Raw genomic sequence first — 23,652 nt, 5'->3', positions numbered from 1 at the left:
CCAGCTGTGGTGGAACTACAAATCCCATGAGGCATTGCAAGATACTCACAGCCACAGACATGACTCCTGGACAGAGATGCATCATGGGATTTGTAGTTTCACCACAGCTGGAGGGCCGGAGTTTGGTTACCCCTGCTCTAAGGTTTGGAGGCTTTGCCCTAAATGTGGGTTTAGGATAAACAGAAGTTGATGGGTGCAGAAATAGGGAAAGGACAGGAGCGGGGGTAGTCCTTGAGGCTCTGCCAGCATGTGGGTTCAGGATGAACAGATGTTGATGTACTGTGAGAAGGAGAGGAGGAGAAAGCTTGTTAAAGAGAGGAGGGATATAGAAGCAGAATAGGAGAAGGAAAGCAAGTTGTAGGAAAGAGATTTACTTGCAGTCGTTATGAGGAATAGTTGCTAATGCTTTTATTCTGGTGCCTTTTTTTCTAAGTGCCGTTTTCAGAGTGCGCTGAGATTAAGCTTTTAGAGCGATGTCACCTACCCTTTAGGTCTGGTGGGAATTATAAGGGGGAACCCCACCCCCCAAAAATTGTAAAAGAAACCGTGGAACCCCCCTAAAACTCCAACCAGACCCTTGATCCAAGCACAGGCCCGGCAAGGCAGGAAAGGGGGGACACACAATTGAGTGCCCCCCCGCCATGCTAGGCCACGTGCCCTCGGCATTGGGAGGGTGTCCCCATGGGGGCAAGGGCCTCTTCCCCAATACCCTAACCAGTGGTTGTGGGGGTCTGCAGGCTGGGGGTCTTATTTGCATCAGGGTTCACTTGGAGAGATTTCCTTTAATTTCCTTTCAGGTCTACAGGAAAGGAAGTGAAAGAAAATCTCTTCAATAGGGGACAGACAGAAAAAAAAAATATTTGATAGGAGTATTATTTCTTCCATACTGTATCTGAAACTAAAAAAAAAAAGTTTGCCTTTAAATACACTTCAAGCCAAAAGTAGAAAAAAATAAACGATGTAGTACATATCTGCAATACATGCACATTTCTCCATGTTTCATCCCTTTTAAAAGACCCTGGAAGTACAGAAACATTTCCTTTTGTGGGTGTACATTACAAAACATAGGGGTTTTTTTATAAACTAACAGCCCTACAAATATCTGTGAACCTTCATTCTGTGCGGATATATGCCAAAATGAATGTTCTTTAGTTGTTTCTTTACAAGGGAATGTATTTTCGTTTTTATTTTTTTATGTAATATTGTCTTATGGCCACTTGATGGCGATGAGGAGCAAAGAAAATAAATACATATTTAGTATATGCTTTTAGCTCCAGCTAGTGGACACAATGTGACATTACAGAAAAACATTCAAAAATGTATTCCATTTGTAAAGAAAAAAAATTACAGAACATTTGTTTTGGCATATATTCGCACAGACTAAATGTTTACAGAATTGTGCATTGTGAATTGTCTATAAATAGACCCCACAGGGTCAGCCATGCCCAGTTGTTTGCTAAACTACAGACAAAACCAAAACTCCTGTAAAAACAAGGGAAGCACGGGTTGGTCAGTCATAGGTTCTTAGTTCACAGCGCTGGCAGAACTACCAGGGTCACAGCGGGTGCACTTGCAACTGGGCCCTGATGTTCCACCACTTGGGGGGGGGGCGGTCTAAAGGGACCGGGATTTTTTTTCTACATTTACTGCTGAAGCAGGGCTAAATGTAAAGCAGAGAAGCCGCTTTGTACAAGTTATTTCAGCTGCTATACAGCATATACTTGTATGCAGCCTGCTTGTCCATGTTTAACTGCCAAGGCACCAAAAATTTTTTATGGGGGGTGGAGTGGGGGGACCTTCATGGTTTTTTGCACCAGGGCCCTGGGGTTCCTAGTTGCGCCTCTGGTTCACAGCAATATATCTTCTGGGCAGCCACAATCCCACAAAGGGGTTTAAAAACACTGGAAACACAAACATGGCACAAGGGCTCCTCTAGGTATATCCGTAGATCCAGTCTTAAAGCAGAAATCCAGACAAATGAAATCGTAACCCTTGCAGTGGGGCTACTGCAAGGGTTAAGTGCTCATTTTGTCTAGGGAGCTAAAATAACAAAGTGAAAGAATCCAAGATGATTATTGCTCCCCTTCTCACTTAACTGAGAGAACACCTAAGTGCAATCACAGCATACAAGCTGATAAAGCAGAAATGTTGGGGCGAGTTCACCTCTGTGCAGACTGCTAGTGTGCTGTGTACAGATAGTAATACTGTTGAATAGGATGGAAGTACATCTAGGTATATCCGTGTATCACACTTGTATGGAAAGATTTACCAGATCAGATAGTTGTGTGGGTTAAAGATGAGGGCAATAGGACTTGATAAAATAATGCCTGCGCAACTGAATAGAGAGTAGATATGTGCACGGCAAATAAATTCATTTTCGGACGAAGCAAATGAAAACGAAATACATTTTTATTCGTTTCATCAAAGGAAACACATGTTTATGTTGTTTCGGATTCGGAGGCAATGAGCCTCCGAAACCGCACACTGAAACTGTAGTACGAGCGGCAGTTCTGAAAACACATTTATGTATGCGCGAATATAGTTTTAGTATATTCGGGCATATAATAAATTAGTTTTTTCCGGATTCGGACAAACTACTGAATCAACTGAATTCCGTTGATTTGCCGGTACATCCGAATGCACATGTCTAGTAGAGAGTAGAATCCACAATCATGAAGAAAAATGAAGCTCCAATTTAAAAACATAATCTGACACATTTCTGAGTGATCCTAGTTCCCTTAGAAGCGAGGATCACTTTAAAATGCGTCAAGTTAAGCACCTGGAACGGCCATACACTCCAATTTTGAAAGTCCTCCGAGAGCGCGCGTGCAGACGCATTCTTGTAAAAACGCAGCGGGTGCACCTACGTATGAAAACGACGATCACTTTTTGGGGCCAATATTCATGTGTATCTCCAAATTGATGACCTGTAGGGACTTTTAAAGGCGTCGTCTATGGACAATTTGCGGTACTGAATTTTGTTGCCGTTTCACGGACGCACGTCATTTTTAAACCTGCGTAATTAACTAATTGTTCCCCTTCTCCACTCAACTAATATTTCCCTGATGATTTTTTGTTTATTTCTACTTCTTAAAGCCATACATTTTTTAAATATTTGTTTTATTTGCTTTTTTAATTGCGCGGTAAAAAAAAAACAACAACACAAAATAAGAAAAGATATATGTTCTACTTTATCTTCAAGCAGAAGTTGAGCAGTAAAAAAAAAAGCCCTCTGGAGCACATTACGGGTCACTTACCTTGTAAGTGATCCCCTCCAGCGCAGTGCTGGTCACCAGGTCTCCTTTTGGGTTCAGCATCTTAGACCTCTTCATTGGTCAGGCTGGCATGATGTAACACATTGGAGTTGATTTTGTTTCATACCATATTTTCTCCATCATCATAAATGTATTTTATTTGTTTGTTTACAGCTGAAACAAGATGGCACAGATCTGGACAATTTGGCTAGTTACGGGAGAAAATTTGAATATGCGTATTCCCTGTGGTTTGGAAGATACTTGGCTGCTCTCTTTGTCTGTCATCCAGAATATGCAAGGGCCATTCTAACCAGACAAGGTAAGAAGGTGTTTTGTTTTTTGTTAAAGCATTACAAATGATAACCTGTTATGCAATAAGGCTGGATTCACACTGCTCTCTATGCATGCAGCATGTGTGGTAACCCCCGTGCATACGTGAGAATTTACCCTTCCCTCATATACTAAACTGCAGTGCATAGATGTGAACCAGCTACATAGGAAAAAATGAGATTTCTATTTGTAATGCATTTTATGCAGCGCAATGCATTAGTTTTGGTCGTCCACTTTCATTCACAAGTTGCATGAAAGTGGACAAACATGAATACGCCTTAAGGATTTGGAAAGGTTAACGTGGGTTGCTTTGAAAATAATTGTTCTTTATGTGCCTCATTCACACCGTACATTTACATTGGTATGTCTGCATTTTTATGCATGGAAAGTGTGGGGATGTGTGTTAGCCTTTGGGGACATATGGAGAGACAGCATCTCATATGCATGGGTATGTGAGATGGTTTAACGGGCAACAATCTAAAGTTCTGCTGCCAACCCCTTACTTGCTGCATGTCTTCCAACTTTCCTATGTCACCATTCGGATGGTCTTTTGGAACAAGAGGTTATCACCCCAGTTCCTGTATCAGAAAGATTTCAAGGATATTATTCAACCCTTTTCACAGTTCCAAAACTGAAAGGGAACATTCGCCCCATCTTGGATCTCAAGTCCCTAAATGTCTTCATTTGGTCCCATAAGTTTTGTATGTAATCCCCCAGGTCTGTCATAGCTTCCCTTCATCATAGAGATTTAATGACCTCTGTAGAGATCAAGGATGCTTCACAAGATGGAGATAGAGGGCATTCCAGTGATTTTCATAGCTTTGGACTGCCCCAGGTGGATATGTTAATCTGAAATGAACAGACTCCTGGTCGCCGGCTCCAATGGTATGGTTGTTGAAACTCAGGTCTTGAGGGACAGGGGCCTCTCCAACTCAGTAATGCCCATAATGTTAACCTCCCTGGCGGTATGATTTTTATTTTTCTTCATGTCATTTTTTGGTCTATTTTTTTTTTCGAAATTTTTTCGTCTTTGTCGTTTTTTTTGTCGTTTTTTAAAAATATCCCGCCGGATTCGCCCCCCTGCGACGCGTACGCTCACAAGCAACGGAACCCGGAAGACGGCATCGGCCGCAGAACACAGCACGGCTCGAGGGACAAGGTGAGTAAATGCTATGCGGCTTTCCCGAGTGTAGCTCGGGGTTACCGCTTATGGTATGGAAAAGTAACCTCGAGCTACACTCGGGAATACCGCCAGGGAGGTTAAAAAACCAGGAAGCCAGGGGCGGACCGACTGCTAGTGAGGCTTCACCAGGGCCTAAGGCTGAGGGGGGCCCAGTGAGATCCAGTCTGGAAGAGGCATGGTCTGGTCAAATCATTTTTTAAATGATTTGGCTGCGCTTGCTGCGGCCTTTTGGGGGACCACAACATGTTCAGCTGACCAAAGGCAGCCGATGTATGGCAGCTAAATGAGTAACCCCATAAACGTCTAAGAAAGACATTTATGCAAAAGTTTAGTCTTCACTTGAAATGAACACACACAGTTCTTTTTATAAGATGGGTGTTCTTGTGCTTCATAAATACATCAAGCAGATTTCTTTCTTTTTTTAATAGTCTTGATAATCTGATGTTTGTGAATTTGATTTGATCAAAACTTGTCTGGAACTTTACATATTCTATAACTTGTCACCGTGTTTTAAGCCCCATTTTTGCAGAGGTTTCATGAAAATAAAGCACATATGTCAAAGGTTAAAATGAGTATATGAATATATGTATATGCCAAACCTTATATTCTATACCTTGAAGCCATTTTGAATCACAGATGCCATTTTGAGTGGATTGCTTCTGGATGTCCTAAATATCTCTGAATCCTGTGTCGCTCAATGAACAAAAAATAAAAAAGGATTTTTGTACTTATCATAAGATTTCAGTTTCTTGGAGTTTACTGAGGAACTCAGGTCCCAACCCTCCGTGTTTATGACCTTGTTCTCGGCACGGCATGCTAGGAGTGGGATGGATTATACCAAGCTGGTCACTGTTTATTTGTTTGCCACTGTCCAATTCTACTTAAAGGTGGTAGTATAACCCAAATGTTTCTGAATCTTGTGTCTCTCAATGAACTCCAAGAAATGGATTAAACGGTACTTACTTCTACTCTTCATGTATTACAATCCTTGTACCTTGACCTTCTGAAATAAAACTACAATACTTGTACCTTGACCTTCTGAAATAAAACTACAATCCTTTTACCTTGACCTTCTGAAATAAAACTACAATCCTTGTACCTCGGCCTTCTGAAATAAAACTAAAGATTATATATCTGTAAAAAATAAGTCAAGGCAACTGGACTTGCTGTATTTTTCGTGAAGACGTTTCACGGGTCATTCAACCAGCTTTCTCAATTCAGAATGACTTGTACAAAGAATGATTTGTACAAGTCATTCTGAATTGAGAAAGCTGGTTGGATGACCAGTGAAACGTCTTCACGAAAAATACAGCAAGTCCAGTTGCCTTGACTTATTTTTTACAGATATACCATGACCTGGATGAATGAGAACCTTCACAGACATAAAGATGATATAAATAAAAAGATCTAAACCATGAAGGGGATTTATCAAAACTGGAGCAGACAAAATCTGGAGCAGCTGTGCACGGCAACCAATCAGCTTCTCTCTTTCATTTTCATATCTTAACCAAACAAACTGAAGAGGCAAACTGATTGGTTGCCATGCACAGCTGCTCCAGATTTTGTCTGCTCCAATTTTGATAAATTCCCCTCAGTGTCTTTGATGGGTGGTTAAGGTAAGAGGCGCTACATGTCTTTGATGGACTTGGAAAGACATGCAAAAATACAACTTTAGTTTCTGTTTAATTTATATTAGGGTCTGCCATCTTGTACCCCAAATAGGGTGTCTGAATCCTTTCAGTGCTCCGTATGACCTGTACACAGAACTATCACGCTCTATATTTTTTCTTACAGATCCAAAGGATGACTTTGCCTATTACTTGATCACCCCATGGATTGGTATGTAACAACTCTCTTATGAATTATTGTAAGATTAAGCTCTGCTTACATGTATGTATCATCATGTATTGTAAGATTAGCATCTGCATACCTGTACTTATCATTTTCTCCTCCTATAGCTTAACCTTCTGTACCTTCATGTTTGCTAATTATTGGCAGATGACACTTACAACAATCTCTATATCCCAAAAATGATATTTAATGAATACATACATCCATCGCACCAAATTCTTATATCTCTCAAAGTCAAAGACTTCCGTGGTGACATCTTTGCACCAGGATTCCTAGCTACACCCACCGGCTGATTCTTATTCTTTTTGTTGAACTTTTATGTTGCATTCGGTGACAATGCAGCTGGAAGCATGAGACTATGGTAGAGATAGAGGCAAGCTTAGACCTATAATCAGCCAGGTTTCCATCACAGGACCCTGTAGGGCCACGAGCTCTGGTGCCCTAAGTGCTATGACCAGCTCTTTACCACACAAAACAGTATCTTGTTTTGCCAACCCCAGCACTTAGAATGAGTTGGTATGAGAGGACTGTATTTATTTGCTTATCATGAGACAGAAATGTGCAGCAAGTAGCTATACAGGGAGAAGTATCTGGAAAGGTGCATTGAGGAGATTTTGCCACGAACATTCTTAGACATCAAAGGAGCCAGTGGATTATTCAGCTCAACTGAGTCTGAAATTTCAGTTTGGTATGTATTGAACATGCACATTTAACATTTGTTTGTTATGCATCGTTTGCTCACATCCTTCTACTGTGTTTCATTGTGCAGGGAGAGGGATAGTGATATTGTCTGGTGAAAAATGGTACCAGCGCCGCAAGCTGATGACCCCGGGGTTCCATTATGATGTTCTGAAGCCATATGTGAAAGTGATGTCAGACAGCGTTAATGTGATGCTGGTAAGGAGCAATCAGTGTTAGGATGCAGACTGTCCTTGTAGAGGGTGAGCAAGTGAGGAGCTGTCCACCATTTTCCCAAATGGGGAAACTGACCTGTAATGAATGACCAAATGCTGCCATTGCTGACCTCTCCTTCTAAAAATGATAGTTCCCTGGCTGTAATGCTAATCTAATAGTTTAAATTCTTTGAGTCGGTGACCCAGAACACGATATGCAATAAGTTAAAGCAGAACTTCAGGCAGATATAAAAGATACAAATTAATTCCACTATGTAACAATTAATATATGATTACATTTATTTTTTTAAATGCAAGCAGTGTATTTAACTTGGTATCGGCCTTTTGCAAAACTCAGATTGGTTCCTTGTACCCCTTATTCCATACCCAATCAGTTCTGCTGCAGTGCTTATGTGCTAACCAGTAGACATGTGCGGACGAATTTCGGACGAATTTTCGGAAATTCGGACATTCGGATGTATCCAAATTCCGAATTACAGATATAACGAATGCAAACGAATGCGAATTTCCGAACTTCGTTAGCGGTAGTTCGCTCGAATGTTCGTTTCGTTTTCGTTATTCGTTTCGTGCGTTCGTTTGTTCATTTGTTCGTTGGAGCAAAGTGACATTAGAGAAGGAGAAAAACATTTTTCCCCCTCAAATGTCACTTTGCTGCAAACGAACGAAACGAATAAGAAACGAACGTCCGAACGAACTAACGCTAACGAATTTTGTCCGAATCCGAATTGACTTTCACACCCGAATCCTGAAACACGAAATAACACAAAATCTGAACCAGAACGAAACGAAACTAAACAAATTTTTTGGTAGTGTACATGTCTACTAACCAGGAACATGCTGGCAAGGAGCAAGCAGAGTGACAGAGAGATGAGCTCATCAGTCAGCTGCTTTTTCTTTCGCTGTCCAGTCACAGGCTGGGGGAGGGACAAGACGTATGGAAAATCCCATGCTTCTGTTATAAATAGTTTACTTTAAAAGTAACAGAACTTAAGTAAAGCCCAACAACACCCAAAATATTTTTATGTTGTATTGGGAATGGTTATAGTTTCTGTCAGGGTTGCATTGCTGTGTCCCTAACGGTGGGATTTTCCCTCACTTGCTTTCAGAACAGGATAAAAAAATAGAGTGAAGAAGTGTTAGAACTGACCCTCTTTTTATTGTTGTCTGTGCCTTCCTGTTCTGGTGACAACGGTACTTTCCATTTCTTGTCCTGGAATCACAGGGACAGGAAAATCTCACCAGGCAACAATAAAAACCAGATAGAAGTTTTTATTCTCCCCAAAAAATAGATGGCATTAATATAATCTTTCTTCCATGACCTTTACTAGGACAAATGGGAGCATCTAGCCTCCGAAAAGAAGTCTATAGAACTGTTCCAGCATGTCAGCCTCATGACACTGGACATCCTCATGCAATGTGCCTTCAGTAACCAAAGCAACTGCCAGTATGACAGGTCAGTATGTTCTGAGGGCTATTAAATTTCATTTTGCTATGAGGGCTCCTGATGGCTGAAAGAGATTACTTCACGGCGCCATAGACATTCTCATTTTGTCTCCTTACAGTGAGAGTGAATACATCAAGGCTGTATATGAGCTTGCCGATCTGATAAATCACCGATTCCGCTTCTTCCCCTACCATAATGATCTCATCTTTTACCTGAGCCCTCATGGGTACCGCTTCCGGAAGGCACTAAAAATAGTTCATGGACACACAGGTAAGTGTCGACTTGTGAATGCTACAGATGGTGCCTATTTGCAGAGACACCTGCAGGTGAGCCTGGAGCTGCAGGTCCTGGTTCCACAGTCACAGTGCCACCTGGAGGCGCTCACGTCCCTGACAACCACTGGCTGCCTGGAGACACCTGCAGGTGAGCAGGTGTTGCAGGATCTGCTCTAGCGGAAATGCAGGATCTGCTCTAGCGCCACCAGGAGGTGTTCTGGTCCCTGACATTATCACTCTGACGTTTGGTATTATCATGTCAACCACACTGAACATGGACCAAAGAAAGCAAAGGTAAGAGTTCTCTAGGGAAATCAAAAAGAAAATTGTAAACAGCGTGTCAAAGGTAAAGTCTATAACATCATCTGAAAGCAACTTCATGTTCCTGTGACTACAGCTGCAAATATTATTGAGAAGTTTAATCCATAGAAGTGTGGCCAACCTCCATGGACATGGCCACAAGAAGAAAATTGGCTCCATATTTGCTTATAAAATGTTGCCTTCAAGTGTATGTCTAGGCAAAACACTTTTTTAAATTTTTGATAGAGCGGTGAAAGGTTAGACCCTTTGTTACTTTTTTTGTGTCCCCTCTGTTTGTATTGGTGACCATGGTCACTGAGAAAGTGAAACTGGGAATGGCAGATCCCGTGACCTGTAAGGAGAAGGAGCTTTGACTGCTGGAATCATGCAGTGAGGATGTGGTCAGTAAAATGGACCCCTCCTGCAGGGGCGTCCCGAGGCTGGGTGACGCCCGGAGCGGCAACCGAGTGTCACCCCGCCAAGACGTCACTGCGCATGCGCGTGAGTCACCATGTGCGATGACGTAATCGCGCACACGCGGCAGTATTCTGATACCTGCCGGCGGCCATCTTGGTGATGGACGCCGGCAGAGAGAGGAGGGGACAGTCACCCGGTGGGATAAGGTCTGCCGCCGGGTCCCCTCCTCTCTCCTGATACTGTCGGGCGTTCGGTCCAGGACCGAGTGCCCGACTTTTCAGAGGGGGGTGACCCCAAAATGACTGTGAGTCATTTTGGGGTATCCCCTCCAATGGTGTCACCCGGGTGCAGGCCGCACCCCCCTTGTGACGCCACTGCCCTCCTGTATAAGGGGGCGCAATCAATTATTTATTGGGGGATAGCTTATTCTTTGATGGTTGGACATCTGTCTAGAACTGATGGTGAAGACAGATTTTCTGCATTGTGTTATAAAGTCATGATGTTTGCATGCTCACAGTTTATCCGTGAATGGCACGATTTAAGGTAAACAGAAAAGGGTTATGTTTTATATGATGATAATACGTCAATAAAGCTGTGGCCTTGCCCTTCCAACAAAGTTATTTTGTCTAGTATTCATTGGCAGTGGGAGGGCAGCAACAACAAGGTAACAAAAGTAGTTTCAATGTAAAATAAGTGTTTAACTATGATTCTCAGCAGTCAAGTGAGGAGAAAACCAAACCAAATTTGAGAGTTGACCCAAAAATAAGAAGTAAGAGGAAATCTTTCAATGGGAATATTCATGTGTCCCCTTCTGAATGTGAATTAGTCAGAGGTATATGCAGCATATGGGTGGTTGCACACCTCATTGATATATCTCCCATATCTCCTGAAGAAGAAGATTCAAGAAATGGGAACCTCTTTGAAATGTACACTATCCCACTGCAAGAAACAGCTGCTATCGAACAAAAATGATGAATTGTTTCAGAATTGTAACAATTGTTATCCCCTCCTACTAGATTGTGAGCTCTCACAATTAGGCCCCTCCTATAACTGTACTTTCTCCATCCATTTTGTAAAGCACCGCGTAAACTGTTGGCACCATATAAATCCTGTATAATAATAATAATGATAATAATTAGGGATGCACCGATACTGGTATCGGTATCGATACCGAGTAATTGGGAGAGTACTGGTATTCATCCAAAAGCTCCGATACATACCTCTGAAAAATGGAACTTCCAGTCAGAGGGAGATCACCCTCTGACAGGCAGTGCCGAGGGAGCATGGAGCGGGATGGAAAGGAAGCCGGGAGGTGGGTTATGAATCCGGCTTCACTTGTTGCTAGGGAGACGGGTCATGACGTGCTGCACGGCTTCCTAATTGGCTAGGAAACAGGCAATCAGGAAGCCGTGTGACAGGTGACTTCCTGATAATCGGGGCACATGGCACCGGTACTCGGTATCGGCAAGTACCGAAAAAAAAGATACTCATACTCTATACGGAAAAAGCGCTATTGGTGTATCCCTAATAATAATAATATTAATAATTAAAAATTATAATAATAATCTTGCTGATCAGTGGGTAGTTGAGGGTATATATATGGGGACATTTATAGAAATTGTACATACAACCTATACATGACCCGTCACGGATTGGATAGAAAAATATTTTATATGCAATTTTAATTTATACTTTTAATTTATAATAAAATAAAATACTTTTGAGGGCAGAAATATAGAATCTTCCACGGGTTACTGCCTTTAATTGGCGCATTCTCCGAGGCCTGAAGCTTGTGCGTACATATAAAGTTTGACCCAAATATGGGCACCGACTTGTGTTACTTATACTTACTGTATCTCCACTCGAACTTCTACACTAATGATTCCGTCTCAATTCAACTTTGTTTTGTTCTAATATTATGATATATCCACATTTTTTTTTTTCAAAAATGACTTTAACAACACATATGTTATAACATCATGAACTTATATTAATTGAAATAACAGCTGTAACATGTTTTATCCAATACAGAAAATGTGATCAAGAAGCGGCAAGAATCTCTTAAAGAGGATTCTGAGCTGGAGAAGATCAAGCAGAAGAGACACTTGGACTTTCTTGATATTCTTCTGTTTGCCAAGGTATTAAATCCAAGCTGAAAGAACCATTTGATACCATTCTCATCCCATGGTTCCTGTAACAAAGGTTTTAACAATATCCAAGGATACATATGTAAAATTTTAGTAGATTATCAAAATAAAATTCTTTCTTAGGAAACCTCTCCCAAGAAAGGTGGGCTGCCCTTTTTGACTTTCCATACTGCAAAAATGTATAGGCTGTAATGCTAACCCTCTTGCCTCAAACCTTTGAGGAAGAAGTGTGGAGATAAGGGCATCGGACTTTGCTGACCTGCTTTTTTGTTCTTGGTGAATATCTCAGGACATATTGAAGGCACATTGCTATATAGAAATCAGTTGAGGAGCATTTTCCGATTGTGAAGATAGGGTTATCGAACCCGCACTTGCCTTTCTTCCCAGAAACCCTATAAAAGAAAACTGCCATTTGTCATTTATTTGTCTCCTTTACCCCACAATAGCAGCTAACAATATGCTTTAGTAATAGGTTGCAAGGTAAAGTAACATAAAGGTCAATTTGTGGTCAGTTTTGGGGAACTTTTACTAAGCATAATAATAAGCATCATAAGAAACTCTTTCACATAATGCATATGATATGTATTTTTTTGTTTTGGTGTTTACTGGTCCTCACTCCTCACACTAAAGCGAACTATACACTGCTTAGATTTGGGCCGATTCCTGCTAAATCAGCCAAAATTCGAGCCATGGGTGGCTCTGTCAGCAACATAAACATCATTCGAGAAATCCAGTGGGCCGGGTAAAAAAATGTTGGCTAAACAACGTCTGCATCCAGTCAGACATGTTCATGTATTCAGACGGCTTTGGGTGCCGGCTTCTTGAATACAATAGGCGATAGGGGATATTCCTCTATCCATGTCCAGCCCCGGGGCTCAATAAGAGAAATCTATTCAAGTATGGCTAGCTTAAAGCAGAACTCCAGGTAAAAAATGTATTAACCCTTTCGGGGGGTCGCTGGTGTGGCCTTACCCTGCGGTTAAGGGCTGTGGCGGCCAGATCCGCGTGGACGTGACTTCCCAGTGCCTTCCTCTATCCCTATTTTCTATCTTTCTTCTGGTCCTTCTGATGTTCCCTACATATTTTATATGTTCTTCCTCTCCTCTATCTGCTTCTCACTTTCTGTTATCCCTTCATGCTCTTCTGTAGGCAAGTCTTACCTTTTTTGATTTTACTGATTTGTATATTTTCTTCTTTTTTCTGCTTTACAAAGGAGATGTCATGTTGTTGCCTGTACTTTTTCAATTCATCTAATACTAAAGAAAAATTACAAAAAAAATAAAATAAATAAGTTAAACTCATCCGTTCCTCCAAGCCAGCTTGCTCTTAAACCAGTCCCAGGAGCCTCCCGCCAATTCCACTGCAGTGGTCTCAGGTCCCCGAGTCATCACGTTTTATACACAGAGCATAGGACGTGAGGACTTTGAGGGACATACCATCTCTGCAGCAGAGGAAGAGGAGACAGGTTGGAGGGGGTGCTGTGACAGCCGGCCAGCTCGGACAATCAGGTGAGTATGGCTTTGTTATTTTTATCCGTAGGCAAAAATGAGCACTTATCCCTTGAAGTGCAGGGGTAGCTCCACTGCAAGGGTTAATAACATTTTTACCTGGAGTTCTGCTTAAAGGCAATAATATTTACTATCCACAATTATTTTAGATATTATGAATTATATAAAATGTTTTCTGGAATCTCATAAAGTAAAGAACACACAAAAATGCATTTAAAGTGTAATCCCATATATTTTTTATTTTAGTGTATAGTGTCAAGGGGTTAGAACCTGTCAGACTTTTTTTCTGCCTTTGGCCTCATTGATAACGGTTGTCATGGTCATAAAGTTATAACTGGGACAGGAAAGAAGAAAGAACTTTTCCTAAGGCAAATGTCACAAGATTGACAAGTGCCAAGTGACAATATCACTAACAGACCACTTACTTTTTTCTATGGAGTTGCTTCCTCACTATAGCCAGTCTCTTGCTTGCTCCCATCATGCAGGGCCGGTGCTAGATTATTTTGCACCCTAGGTAAAACCCGCTATTTGCACCCCCCAACCCCCTCCCACGGTGCAAAACGTGCAAAATCTGCAGGGGATCAAATAATTATTTTCCACACTGTATGCATATTTACAAATACAGTGCATTGTGAATAAAATGGCGCCTTCAATAAAAGATCTTCTTCTCTTTGCTGCTCTTCCTTTTAAATCCTCATGTCTTCTCATGCTGGGGGAGAACTTCCCTTTGCAGCTCAGGGCCTCTTCCTGTAGTGCTGGCTCAGGTTACAAACCAAAACACAGACACCATATATCCATTCCAGAGACAAGGCAGTCTGCGGCAAAACAGAAGTTCTGCCCAGCACGAGAAGAGATACAGATTTAAAAGGAAGAGAAGCAAAGAGAAGGGAAACAACCATGGATTACAGTAAGGCACACATTACAGTATTGTTTTATGTAAAAAAATCTGAGGGTTTAATGTCACTTTAACTTCACTCAAATGTTGCATTTGAATTCTCTCTGAATTTGAAGTTTAAAGTCAACCCTTGTGGGCAGATGTATAGAAGTTTAAAGTCAACCCTTGTTACATACATAGTTACATAGTATTTGAGGTTGAATAAAGACATAAGTCCATCAAGTCCAACCTAAATCTGCCTTGTGGGCAGATTTATAGAAGTCTTTCCTGACCCATATCTGGTCACTTGAGGGTGGAACCTGTATGGACTAGGGCAGGGCTTTTGACTTGGCCTGAGATTTTATTACAATATATTGGAAGGTTTGCTAATATGTTATTTTTGTAAACTATCAGGATGAAAATGGTAAGGGTCTGACTTTTGAGGAATTGCGTGCAGAGGTGGACACATTCATGTTTGCGGGACACGATTCAACAGGCAGCGGGATCTCCTGGCTATTATATTGTATGGCTTTATACCCCGAACACCAAGAAAAATGTCGGGAGGAGATCAGAGAGCTGCTGGGAGGTCGGGACTCCTTAGAATGGTGAGAACATGTTATTTAAAAATCCAAGGAATAGTTTTAATATAAGGTCCTACAAAAAAAGAAACGTTTTCTGTGAACTATAAATATCTACGGCCAATCACAACCTGAAGATAGGTTCTGTACAGATGATTAAAGGTTAAAATATCCATTGCCTCCCAGTTTTCTGATATCTTTCCAGAACTGTGTTGAGGAGACCCCTCCACATGCTTTCTCAGGGCCACCTTGTTGTTGGATTCTCTATTTATCCACTACAGGGAAAGCAACAGAAGACTGGGACTTCCAAACTTGGCTTTGTAACTCTGGGATGGGAGGCTTACAGCTAGGAATCCCAGATATAAGGCGTTAGTTGGTCAATAAACCCACGATTTATATTAGGGATGAACTGATACCATTTTTTCCAGACCAAGTACAAGTACCAATACTTTGTCCAAGTACTCACAGATAACAAGTACTGATACATTTTTGTTTAGTGTCATGTGACAGTTTTTCTAAAACAATATCGACTATTGATTTCAGAACAGTGGTGGAGTGCCAGGGACCAGTCGCAGCTGCAACCGCTGCAACCCTGGTAGTTCTGCTAACCCTGCTAGTAAATGCCAAGTATCGGCACTGGTATCTGGACTGGTATCTGAACATCCCTAATTGAAACTGCACCTTGCCCTCTTAAAGTTCGAATAAGACCAGGGAAGGATGGATAGTTGATGATACAAGTTCCACTAGTAATATCAAAGCAGAACTATGGCCTCCTATTAAAATAAAATATGTTCTGCAGCATTTTTTATTATAAATGTATCTGCACTTTAAGTTTTCTTTTAGTCTCCCTGCAAAGGCCCACAAATACCTGGTGATAGTGAAGTCCACCTAAAGCAGCATCATGTTATGTGGTGGCAATGGTGCTGCACTGCTCCTGGATTCAGAGCAGAGTTGTCACTCTCATGCCTGCTTGCACTACAGTGGGATGAAACAATGTTGCAGGGGGCATGGCTATTATTCAATTACCGTTTCGGACGGCGCAGTGCATTGTGGGATGTCCCGTGGTCGAACAGACCGCAGACATCCCATAATGTTCGGCGTCCGGCGAGCATTAGAACATGCTATGTTCGAGTCGAACATAGGTTCGACTCGAACGCGAAGTCCATCCCTAATGGCTATCAGCATTGTCACTGTTATTTAACAGGCTCATAGATTGTCAGTCAGTACCTGGCCACATCTAGTCCTGCCTACTACTTTCTGAATTGACAGCATTGCCTCAGTTTTGAAACTCTCCCACTGTGAGCTTTTGTTTTCTCTTTATAATTGCCTCACAAAATTCTTTAGACTGGTCACATGACATGCAGGGTCCTCCTACCCTTTGGATCTTATCCAGTGAAGGGCAGTCCTCAATGATGCAGAGTGCATCACTCTATATCAGCCTTTCTCAACCAGGGTGCCTTAAACTTTTTGCTTAAAGGGGGCTTTTGATGTAAAGCGGGACACATTCTTTGTCTTTGATGAGGTCCCCCCTTAAAACCCATACCAGACCCCTGTTGGGTTAAGGGTCTGGAATTTATTTTGGGGATATAACACCTCATTTTTACTTTACATTTACTTTTTTACATGTTACATTTACATTAGACTGGGGTACCTCGAGATTTTGCATACATTTAGGAGGTGCCATGACAGAAAAAAGGTTGAGAAATGCTGCTGTGTATGAATGAAGGTCACTGTGGTGAAGCACAGGGGACAACACCGGGGAAGAGTTGAGTATTGCAGCCAGAGCCACCTTTTTGGTTCACACCCTTGCTAGGAGTTTAAACATTTGGGCTTTAAACATTTAACATGTCTCACATTTGTGTGTGATCAGGGAGGATCTGGGTAAGATGCCGTACACCGCCATGTGTATTAAAGAGAGCATGCGCCTGTATCCACCAGTGCCAGGAATTGCCCGTCAGCTTGCCTCAACCATCACCTTCCCTGATGGGCGGACCCTGGCTAAAGGTCAGTCATCCCAAATGCTTCATATACTGAGATTGTGTGTTCTGTTTACCCATAGAGCACTCCGAGAACATATGTCCTCATCATGCCTGTGAACATATCAAATTGTTTTATTGTTACTTCCAAACCCATATCATTTCAGCTAACTGCTCTTAGTATGATGACAGAATATCATAATGAATAAGCTGAAAATGCCACAGTAAATATTCCCAGCCTATGCCTGCTGAATGTGCCTAGACTATGCCACAGGAAATATACAGATATGTAAAGTAATTCCCACAACAGTGTTCATTTTGTATTAATATTCGCAGGCGGTAAAAAACAGTACTTTCTTCTACATGTTAGGTGTTATCCAAAGATCTTTCATTTTTCCTTTGCTGACTTTCATTTTTTTTCTTGAAATAACATATTAATAGATATTTCTGATTGCTGGTAACAGTTCTTAGGGAGATACTGCAAGAATGAACAAAATTATTGCAAGAGTAAAGGTGGCCATACACTTTACAACCATCGCAAGACATCAGTCTTGCGATGGTTGTAAAGTCATTAAAAAAAGGTACGATCTGCCCATCTTGGACAGGCAGATCGTACTTGCGATCATCGCAAGCCCGCCCCCCTGAGGGGCAGGCTTCCGATGACCGAAATGCTGAACGGGCAGTGTGCGCGTGCGCACACCGGCCCGTTCGGCATTTGTCTGCTGAGCATGCCACAAACCAGCCGAAAATCGTAAGATTTTCGGCTGGTTTTCGAACATGCTCCTTAGACAAAAGACGTGTGACCGTACAGTAAAAACGGTTGCACGCCTGCCATACACTTTGCGATTATCGTACGATCGCGGGATTTCCCGCGATTATCGTGCGATAATCGCACAGTGTGTGGGCACCTTTACAACCAGGCCCGTAGACCAAAACAAGCAGTTAAGAAGATATACTCACCTGATACTTGATCACACCTGGCTGCTTGACTGGTCCCCTCTACCTCTTCTCCCCGGAGCTCCGGTGATCTAAGCCTCGATGATGTCATCACATATAATGCTGGTCCATTCATCTGCATTAGACGTGAGGACACCGAAAGGGCATTCTAGCACCCGTGTGGAGGGTTAAAGAGAGGTATGTGCTGACTGCTGCAGGACTGCTGGTGAGTATAGGGTTAATTTGGTAATAACTGGAGTTCCTCTTTAAAGCGACCCTGTCATTACATGGTATAAAGTAAAATATCCAAAGCCTGAAAATCAAGATGCTGAAAACTTACCTTTTCAGTGGCCCATGTGTTCAAAATCTGCTACACTGATGACCTCGGGCTGTTGTAGGTATTCTACACTCCCAGGTGTGAGTACCTGTTTCTCCTACTTCACGCTGTAGTTCCTCCCACTGGCTCATACATCACTACAGGACATATGAGGTGGTGGGAAGGACCACTGTGTGCGGCAGGGGAACAGGTATTCATACACCCGGAAGTGCGGAATACCTGCAGCAACCAGGAATTGGCAACACAACAGAGTGACAAGAGCACTTTAAATAAAAGTTAAGTTGTATTTTGTCTGAATATGGCTCATTACACGACTGAAGAATGAATATCTAATAATAATTATTTACCCTCCCAGGTCGGAGATTTACAGACAATGTATCAAACTTTGTTCTTATTTTATCTAACAGATTCTATGATTTTTTTGAGTATATATACCATTAACAGATGCCCCAGTATCTGGGATAATCCAGAGGTAAGGTTGAGCTACTTTAGTGTGTATAATAATAACATGTATTGATTGTTCTATCCTTTTCTTATTCATTATTTTATCCAGTGATACCCACAGTAATGTATTCTATCCTCTTCTGATTCATTATTTTAACTAGTGATATCCACAGTAATTTATTCTATCCTCTTGTTATTCATTATTTTATCCAGTGATACCCACAGTAATGTATTCTATCCTCTTCTGATTCATTATTTTAACTAGTGATATCCACAGTAATTTATTCTATCCTCTTGTTATTCATTATTTTATCCAGTGATACCCACAGTAATGTATTCTATCCTCTTCTGATTCATTATTTTAACTAGTGATATCCACAGTAATTTATTCTATCCTCTTGTTATTCATTATTTTATCCAGTGATACCCACAGTAATTTATTTAAAACTCAAAACACCACATTCTATAAAAAAAAAAAAGTTTAGGCTATACATAAAGTATAACTGTGATAACACTGCCATTTTTGTGCTGCATAGGCGCTCTTTTTCTTAACTAGTGTTCCAAACTTTGTATTTTTGTCCTATTCGGTATTTTACGTTGCTGGAGATAAGTATAAAATGGTACACACATTGTGATTTATTTTTTGCTTTCAGGTTTTTGATCCCTTAAGATTTTCACCAGAGAATTCCTCTGGCCGACATTCATATGCCTTCGTTCCTTTCTCAGCTGGATCAAGGTATATATCTGATTTTACAATATGGGAACTTTTATATATATTGCTGTCAAGTTTTCCCAGGTGCCAACATCTCTTTTAAGGGCAAGAAACAATAGGTGTATCACAAAATGTTACTGATGGTCGATTTTCCATCATTTCACACGCACTGGAGAGTTTTGAATGTTTTCACACTAGATTTATACAACTTCCACCCAAGATTCAAACATTTCTCAATTGAAGCCAATTAGGGAAATGTATGAATCCTAGGGGAAAGTTGTACGAATCTACTAACTGGCTATAATTAATGGCTGATTGTCATATCAAGAGACAGAAGCAGTGAATGTTTGGCTACCAGTGCCAGACAATGTAAATGCAGTGAATTATATTTGAAACCTGAATTTCGCTACTGTAGGCAGTATTGTGGTGAGTATGACTTGATCAGGCACATGTTCTATTAATTCTCTCCTGTTTTTACAAACGTTCTATCACATAGACCAGTGGCGTACATAGACTCTAGAGGATATTTTAAAGAAAAGCAGGTTAGGTTGGACACCTATAAAATGCTAACAACCATTGACCCATTTACATGGCCTTTTGCCTGAATGCCTCTCCTTCTTCTTGATGTCTGTTTTGAGCATTTCTTCGATTTCCTGTTACATACTGTCATGTGTGAATTATGTATCCCAATTGCTTCAGATACACCATTGTTAGAGATAATATGCCTGCCCATGTGCCATCAGAGAGTTTTGGTATTCTATCTCTTCACAGTATAAACATACATCATTTGAAGCTTTGGGTTCCTCCTCCATTGCACCATTGGGTGCTCCTGTTCTTTGGAGCCCCTGTGCAGCAGTAAAGGTAGCAGACCCTGGCACCCAATGTACATGCCCCAGATCTTTTACCGAGGGTCCCCGCTCTCATCTGAAGTAATATGTTATTTACTGCCATCTCATGTAACCATGCATATTATGCTGAAAATTGGTTCTAAAATGGTATGGAGCCTCGCTCTGTATCAGGGGTAGGCAAACTTTGGTCCTCCAGCTTTTTGCCTCTGGGAGCCATGCCTGTTGCTGTCAGTCATGCAATATATAATGGCATTTGTAGATGCACCACAGCTGGAGGGCTGGAGTTTGCCTACCCCTGCTCTATATTAATTCTGAAAGTTCCTAAATGCATTTTTTGAAATTCTCATTAGTCACCAGAATTTAATTTGATCATTTAGTGAATCGTTTAATGATTTAGAGAATATTAGAGGTGCACTGAAATTAAATTTTGAAACCAAAAATAAAAAAAATATCAAGCCGAAACTGAAAATTCATTATTTTCTAACCTTTTTAAGAGCGGGTGGTTATGGGGGGGAGAGCTTAGTCTATTTTGACAGCTGACTTCTACCCCACGCTGCCAACTCAGACTCCTGTTACAACTGACAGCTATCTCTGCCCCCCACACTGCTCTGGTGGTGCGGAAGGAGACCCCGACCTCCTGTGATACACTTGCTGCTCACAACGCTCTCCCCCGCACCGCTTGGCCTCCTCTGACAGTTTCTCTCCTCCCTGCTGGATGCTACCCTGTGTCAGAGGGGACACAGAGCAGCATCAAGCGGAGAGGAGAGAAACCAGGCATGGACCGCAATCTCGGCCGAAAGATAGCACTTTCAGCATTTTGCCAAAAGTGCCATTTTCATCCAATATGTTTCGGCAGCCGAAATTTGGGTGCATCTCAGAGAATATGGTATTTTTTAAAGAGTAAAAGACATTTGAAAATTGTACAGACTATAGTAAAAAATAGAGTATAATAGATATGGATCACAATAAGGCATGAACAGACTGAGAAACACAATATTGATATGACCATGAAATGATTGCAACTTGATGTAATTATTAGTAACAAATAGTTTGAAAGAATACAAAGTAGTGCATCCCTATGTTTTAGTTTGGAGAGGTTAGGTATGAAGGTGTATAGTGCTTATGTGGAATGAGCGAGAAGTGGAAATAGAAAGGTGGCCTGAACAGGGCATGGCAATTTATTGACTGAAAGGATAAGGAGAGTAAAGAAGAACCCAAACAGGAAGGAGGGGAATCGAAGGGTTGATGATAGCTCAATTTGATGTGTTTAGACATTATTAGCTGTCTTTAGTGGCCTAAAAAATGATCCAGATGCTCCACGTGGTCCTGAAGATAGCATATATGTTATAGGTAGACACAGTGCTTCCTTGTGTTGTATATGTAAAAGTTCACTGATCCATTTCAACATAGTTTGGGTATTCCAAATTTTCTTGGATCAGGCTGCCAGGAGTAAAAATTGTAGATGTACCTTTTGGCTTTGGAGATGGTTCCCAGGATAGGCATAAGGAGGGTGATTTTGGGAGAGAATAGGTCATTTTTTAAGAATTACTGGGTTTCTATGTACCCCTGTAATTCAAATACATGTTTCTCCTTCTCCTAGTAGGTGGATACTCATTGGTTAACAATGAGATTATTTGTACAATAGTCTTTTGGAACAGTTTATCTGTTTTTTAATACGTGTTATTGCTTCATTTAAAGTGAGCCTTTACTTTGCCACAGTTTAACAAAAGTACTTCCCTCACCTGTTCACCTGCTGGGAGCAAAGTAAGCTCCAAGTCACAACTAGTCACAAAAATTGGGGATCCCCATCATGTGATGAGTGTCTGAGCAAGCAATCACCTAGTACCAGTGCTGTCATTGGAAGGAAGGGAAGTAAGTCACATGGTACTTCATATATAGAAGTACCAAGTACTCTTCACTCACGGTTACCAGTGAAAGTCATTACGAAGTAGATACAATAAAAAGTGTAGCGGATTTGGTGGAGCTGCTAGCTACTTTTGAGTATCTAAGTCCTTAGTGTCCTGTCGGCAAAGGGCATGGGTACTAATGGCTCATTTCTAAGTCATTGCAGCAGGAAAGGTCAGAAATGAGAACGTAGAGGACAGAGATGGCATAAGAGGGGGGCAGCCTCACCCATTTTTATTGTGTTATGCTAACAGCAATACAATATTTCTGTCTAAGTGCCTAGGGAATCCCTGTGGTAGGACTATAGCGATACCCCCAGAAGGCAGTGTGTCCTCCCATTCATGGAACTGAAATCTGACCATTAGTCTGTACTTTGTACATACAGCTACTTCTGGTGCCTAAAACTGTCAATGTCATATGGGAGGGGTTTGACCCTTTTGGCTGCTTTCTGGAGAATATTGGCTAACATGACAAAATGGCCACCACTACAGTATGTACAGTATGTGTTCTTTATTGGGTTACATTTATAGCTGATTATTAAATGCCTGTTGCATTGTACTCTCCAGAAACTGCATCGGACAGAACTTTGCTATGAATGAGATGAAAGTCGCCCTCGCATTGACGTTACAGAGATTTCAAGTGAGCCCGGACCCTGAGAAAGTGCCAAAGAAACTCCCCCAGCTAGTTCTACGATCTATAAATGGTATCCACGTATATCTGAAGAAAATACCACAGAAAAACTAAGAATATCATTTGTGTGATGGTGCTGTATTGTCACTGTACTTTATATGTAATATACAATCATATCATTATCAATCATATGTGTGATTTGGCTATTTTTATTATTTGATAACATTCTTTTGTAGAAAGCAAGCTGAGTAACCCTGTCATTATGACACCACAAAATTAATAAATTGCTGGCTTCATTAACATGACAAAACAGTTAAATGTTGGTGATAGATGTGTGTGAGAGTTTCTTGTTAGTCATATTGCCATGACGTAAGAGTTTCTTTGCAGCAGTGCTGCAAACTATTGCAAATCGAATGGGCTACTGCAACCAATGATAACCTGCAAAATTTGGCTCATTAATGTGCACGTGGTAATACACTGAACCTGTTATCAGGCCCTTAATATAAAATGTCACCTTTTTTACCTTCCTATCTTAAATATTCTTATGGAACATCTGACACTTCTGGGTGGGTTAGAGGGTCCTTCGGGATGCAGCCGCTCTCCTCCTAGAGTCATCAGAGTTCACCACTACTGCGAAACCACAAACATTGAACATGTCTGCACTTTACAAATTCTTCTAAAACGTCATGGATTATTGCAAAGCCATCCTCAAACCCCAGAAGCGGTTTGTGCCAAATTATTTAAATTTTTTTCATTACAGCATATTCACCCTGCTAATATCTGGGAACA

The 23,652-nt window shown here is 41.2% G+C and overlaps 1 protein-coding gene across 1 annotated transcript in view; it reads left to right on the top strand.

Moving 5' to 3' along the window:
* The window catches only part of LOC108784273 (cytochrome P450 4B1-like), a 28,868-nt gene extending 5,833 nt beyond the window's left edge, over nucleotides 1-23,035 (top strand). Inside the window, exons 2-12 of the mRNA XM_018553029.1 lie at nucleotides 3,429-3,573; nucleotides 6,562-6,606; nucleotides 7,388-7,515; nucleotides 8,861-8,985; nucleotides 9,095-9,246; nucleotides 12,000-12,106; nucleotides 14,912-15,102; nucleotides 16,946-17,079; nucleotides 18,732-18,796; nucleotides 19,422-19,504; nucleotides 22,800-23,035. Coding sequence (XP_018408531.1) covers nucleotides 3,429-3,573; nucleotides 6,562-6,606; nucleotides 7,388-7,515; nucleotides 8,861-8,985; nucleotides 9,095-9,246; nucleotides 12,000-12,106; nucleotides 14,912-15,102; nucleotides 16,946-17,079; nucleotides 18,732-18,796; nucleotides 19,422-19,504; nucleotides 22,800-22,977 — 1,353 coding nt within the window. The 3' untranslated portion in view covers nucleotides 22,978-23,035. The remainder of the gene's footprint in view (nucleotides 1-3,428; nucleotides 3,574-6,561; nucleotides 6,607-7,387; nucleotides 7,516-8,860; nucleotides 8,986-9,094; nucleotides 9,247-11,999; nucleotides 12,107-14,911; nucleotides 15,103-16,945; nucleotides 17,080-18,731; nucleotides 18,797-19,421; nucleotides 19,505-22,799) is intronic.
* Nucleotides 23,036-23,652: the final 617 nt, after the last annotated feature.

This window comes from Nanorana parkeri, unplaced genomic scaffold (genome assembly GCF_000935625.1).
Source record: "Nanorana parkeri isolate BGI_ZX_2015 unplaced genomic scaffold, ASM93562v1 scaffold106, whole genome shotgun sequence".
NCBI lineage: Eukaryota > Metazoa > Chordata > Amphibia > Anura > Dicroglossidae > Nanorana > Nanorana parkeri.
This window is presented reverse-complemented; position numbering and strand designations above follow the sequence as displayed.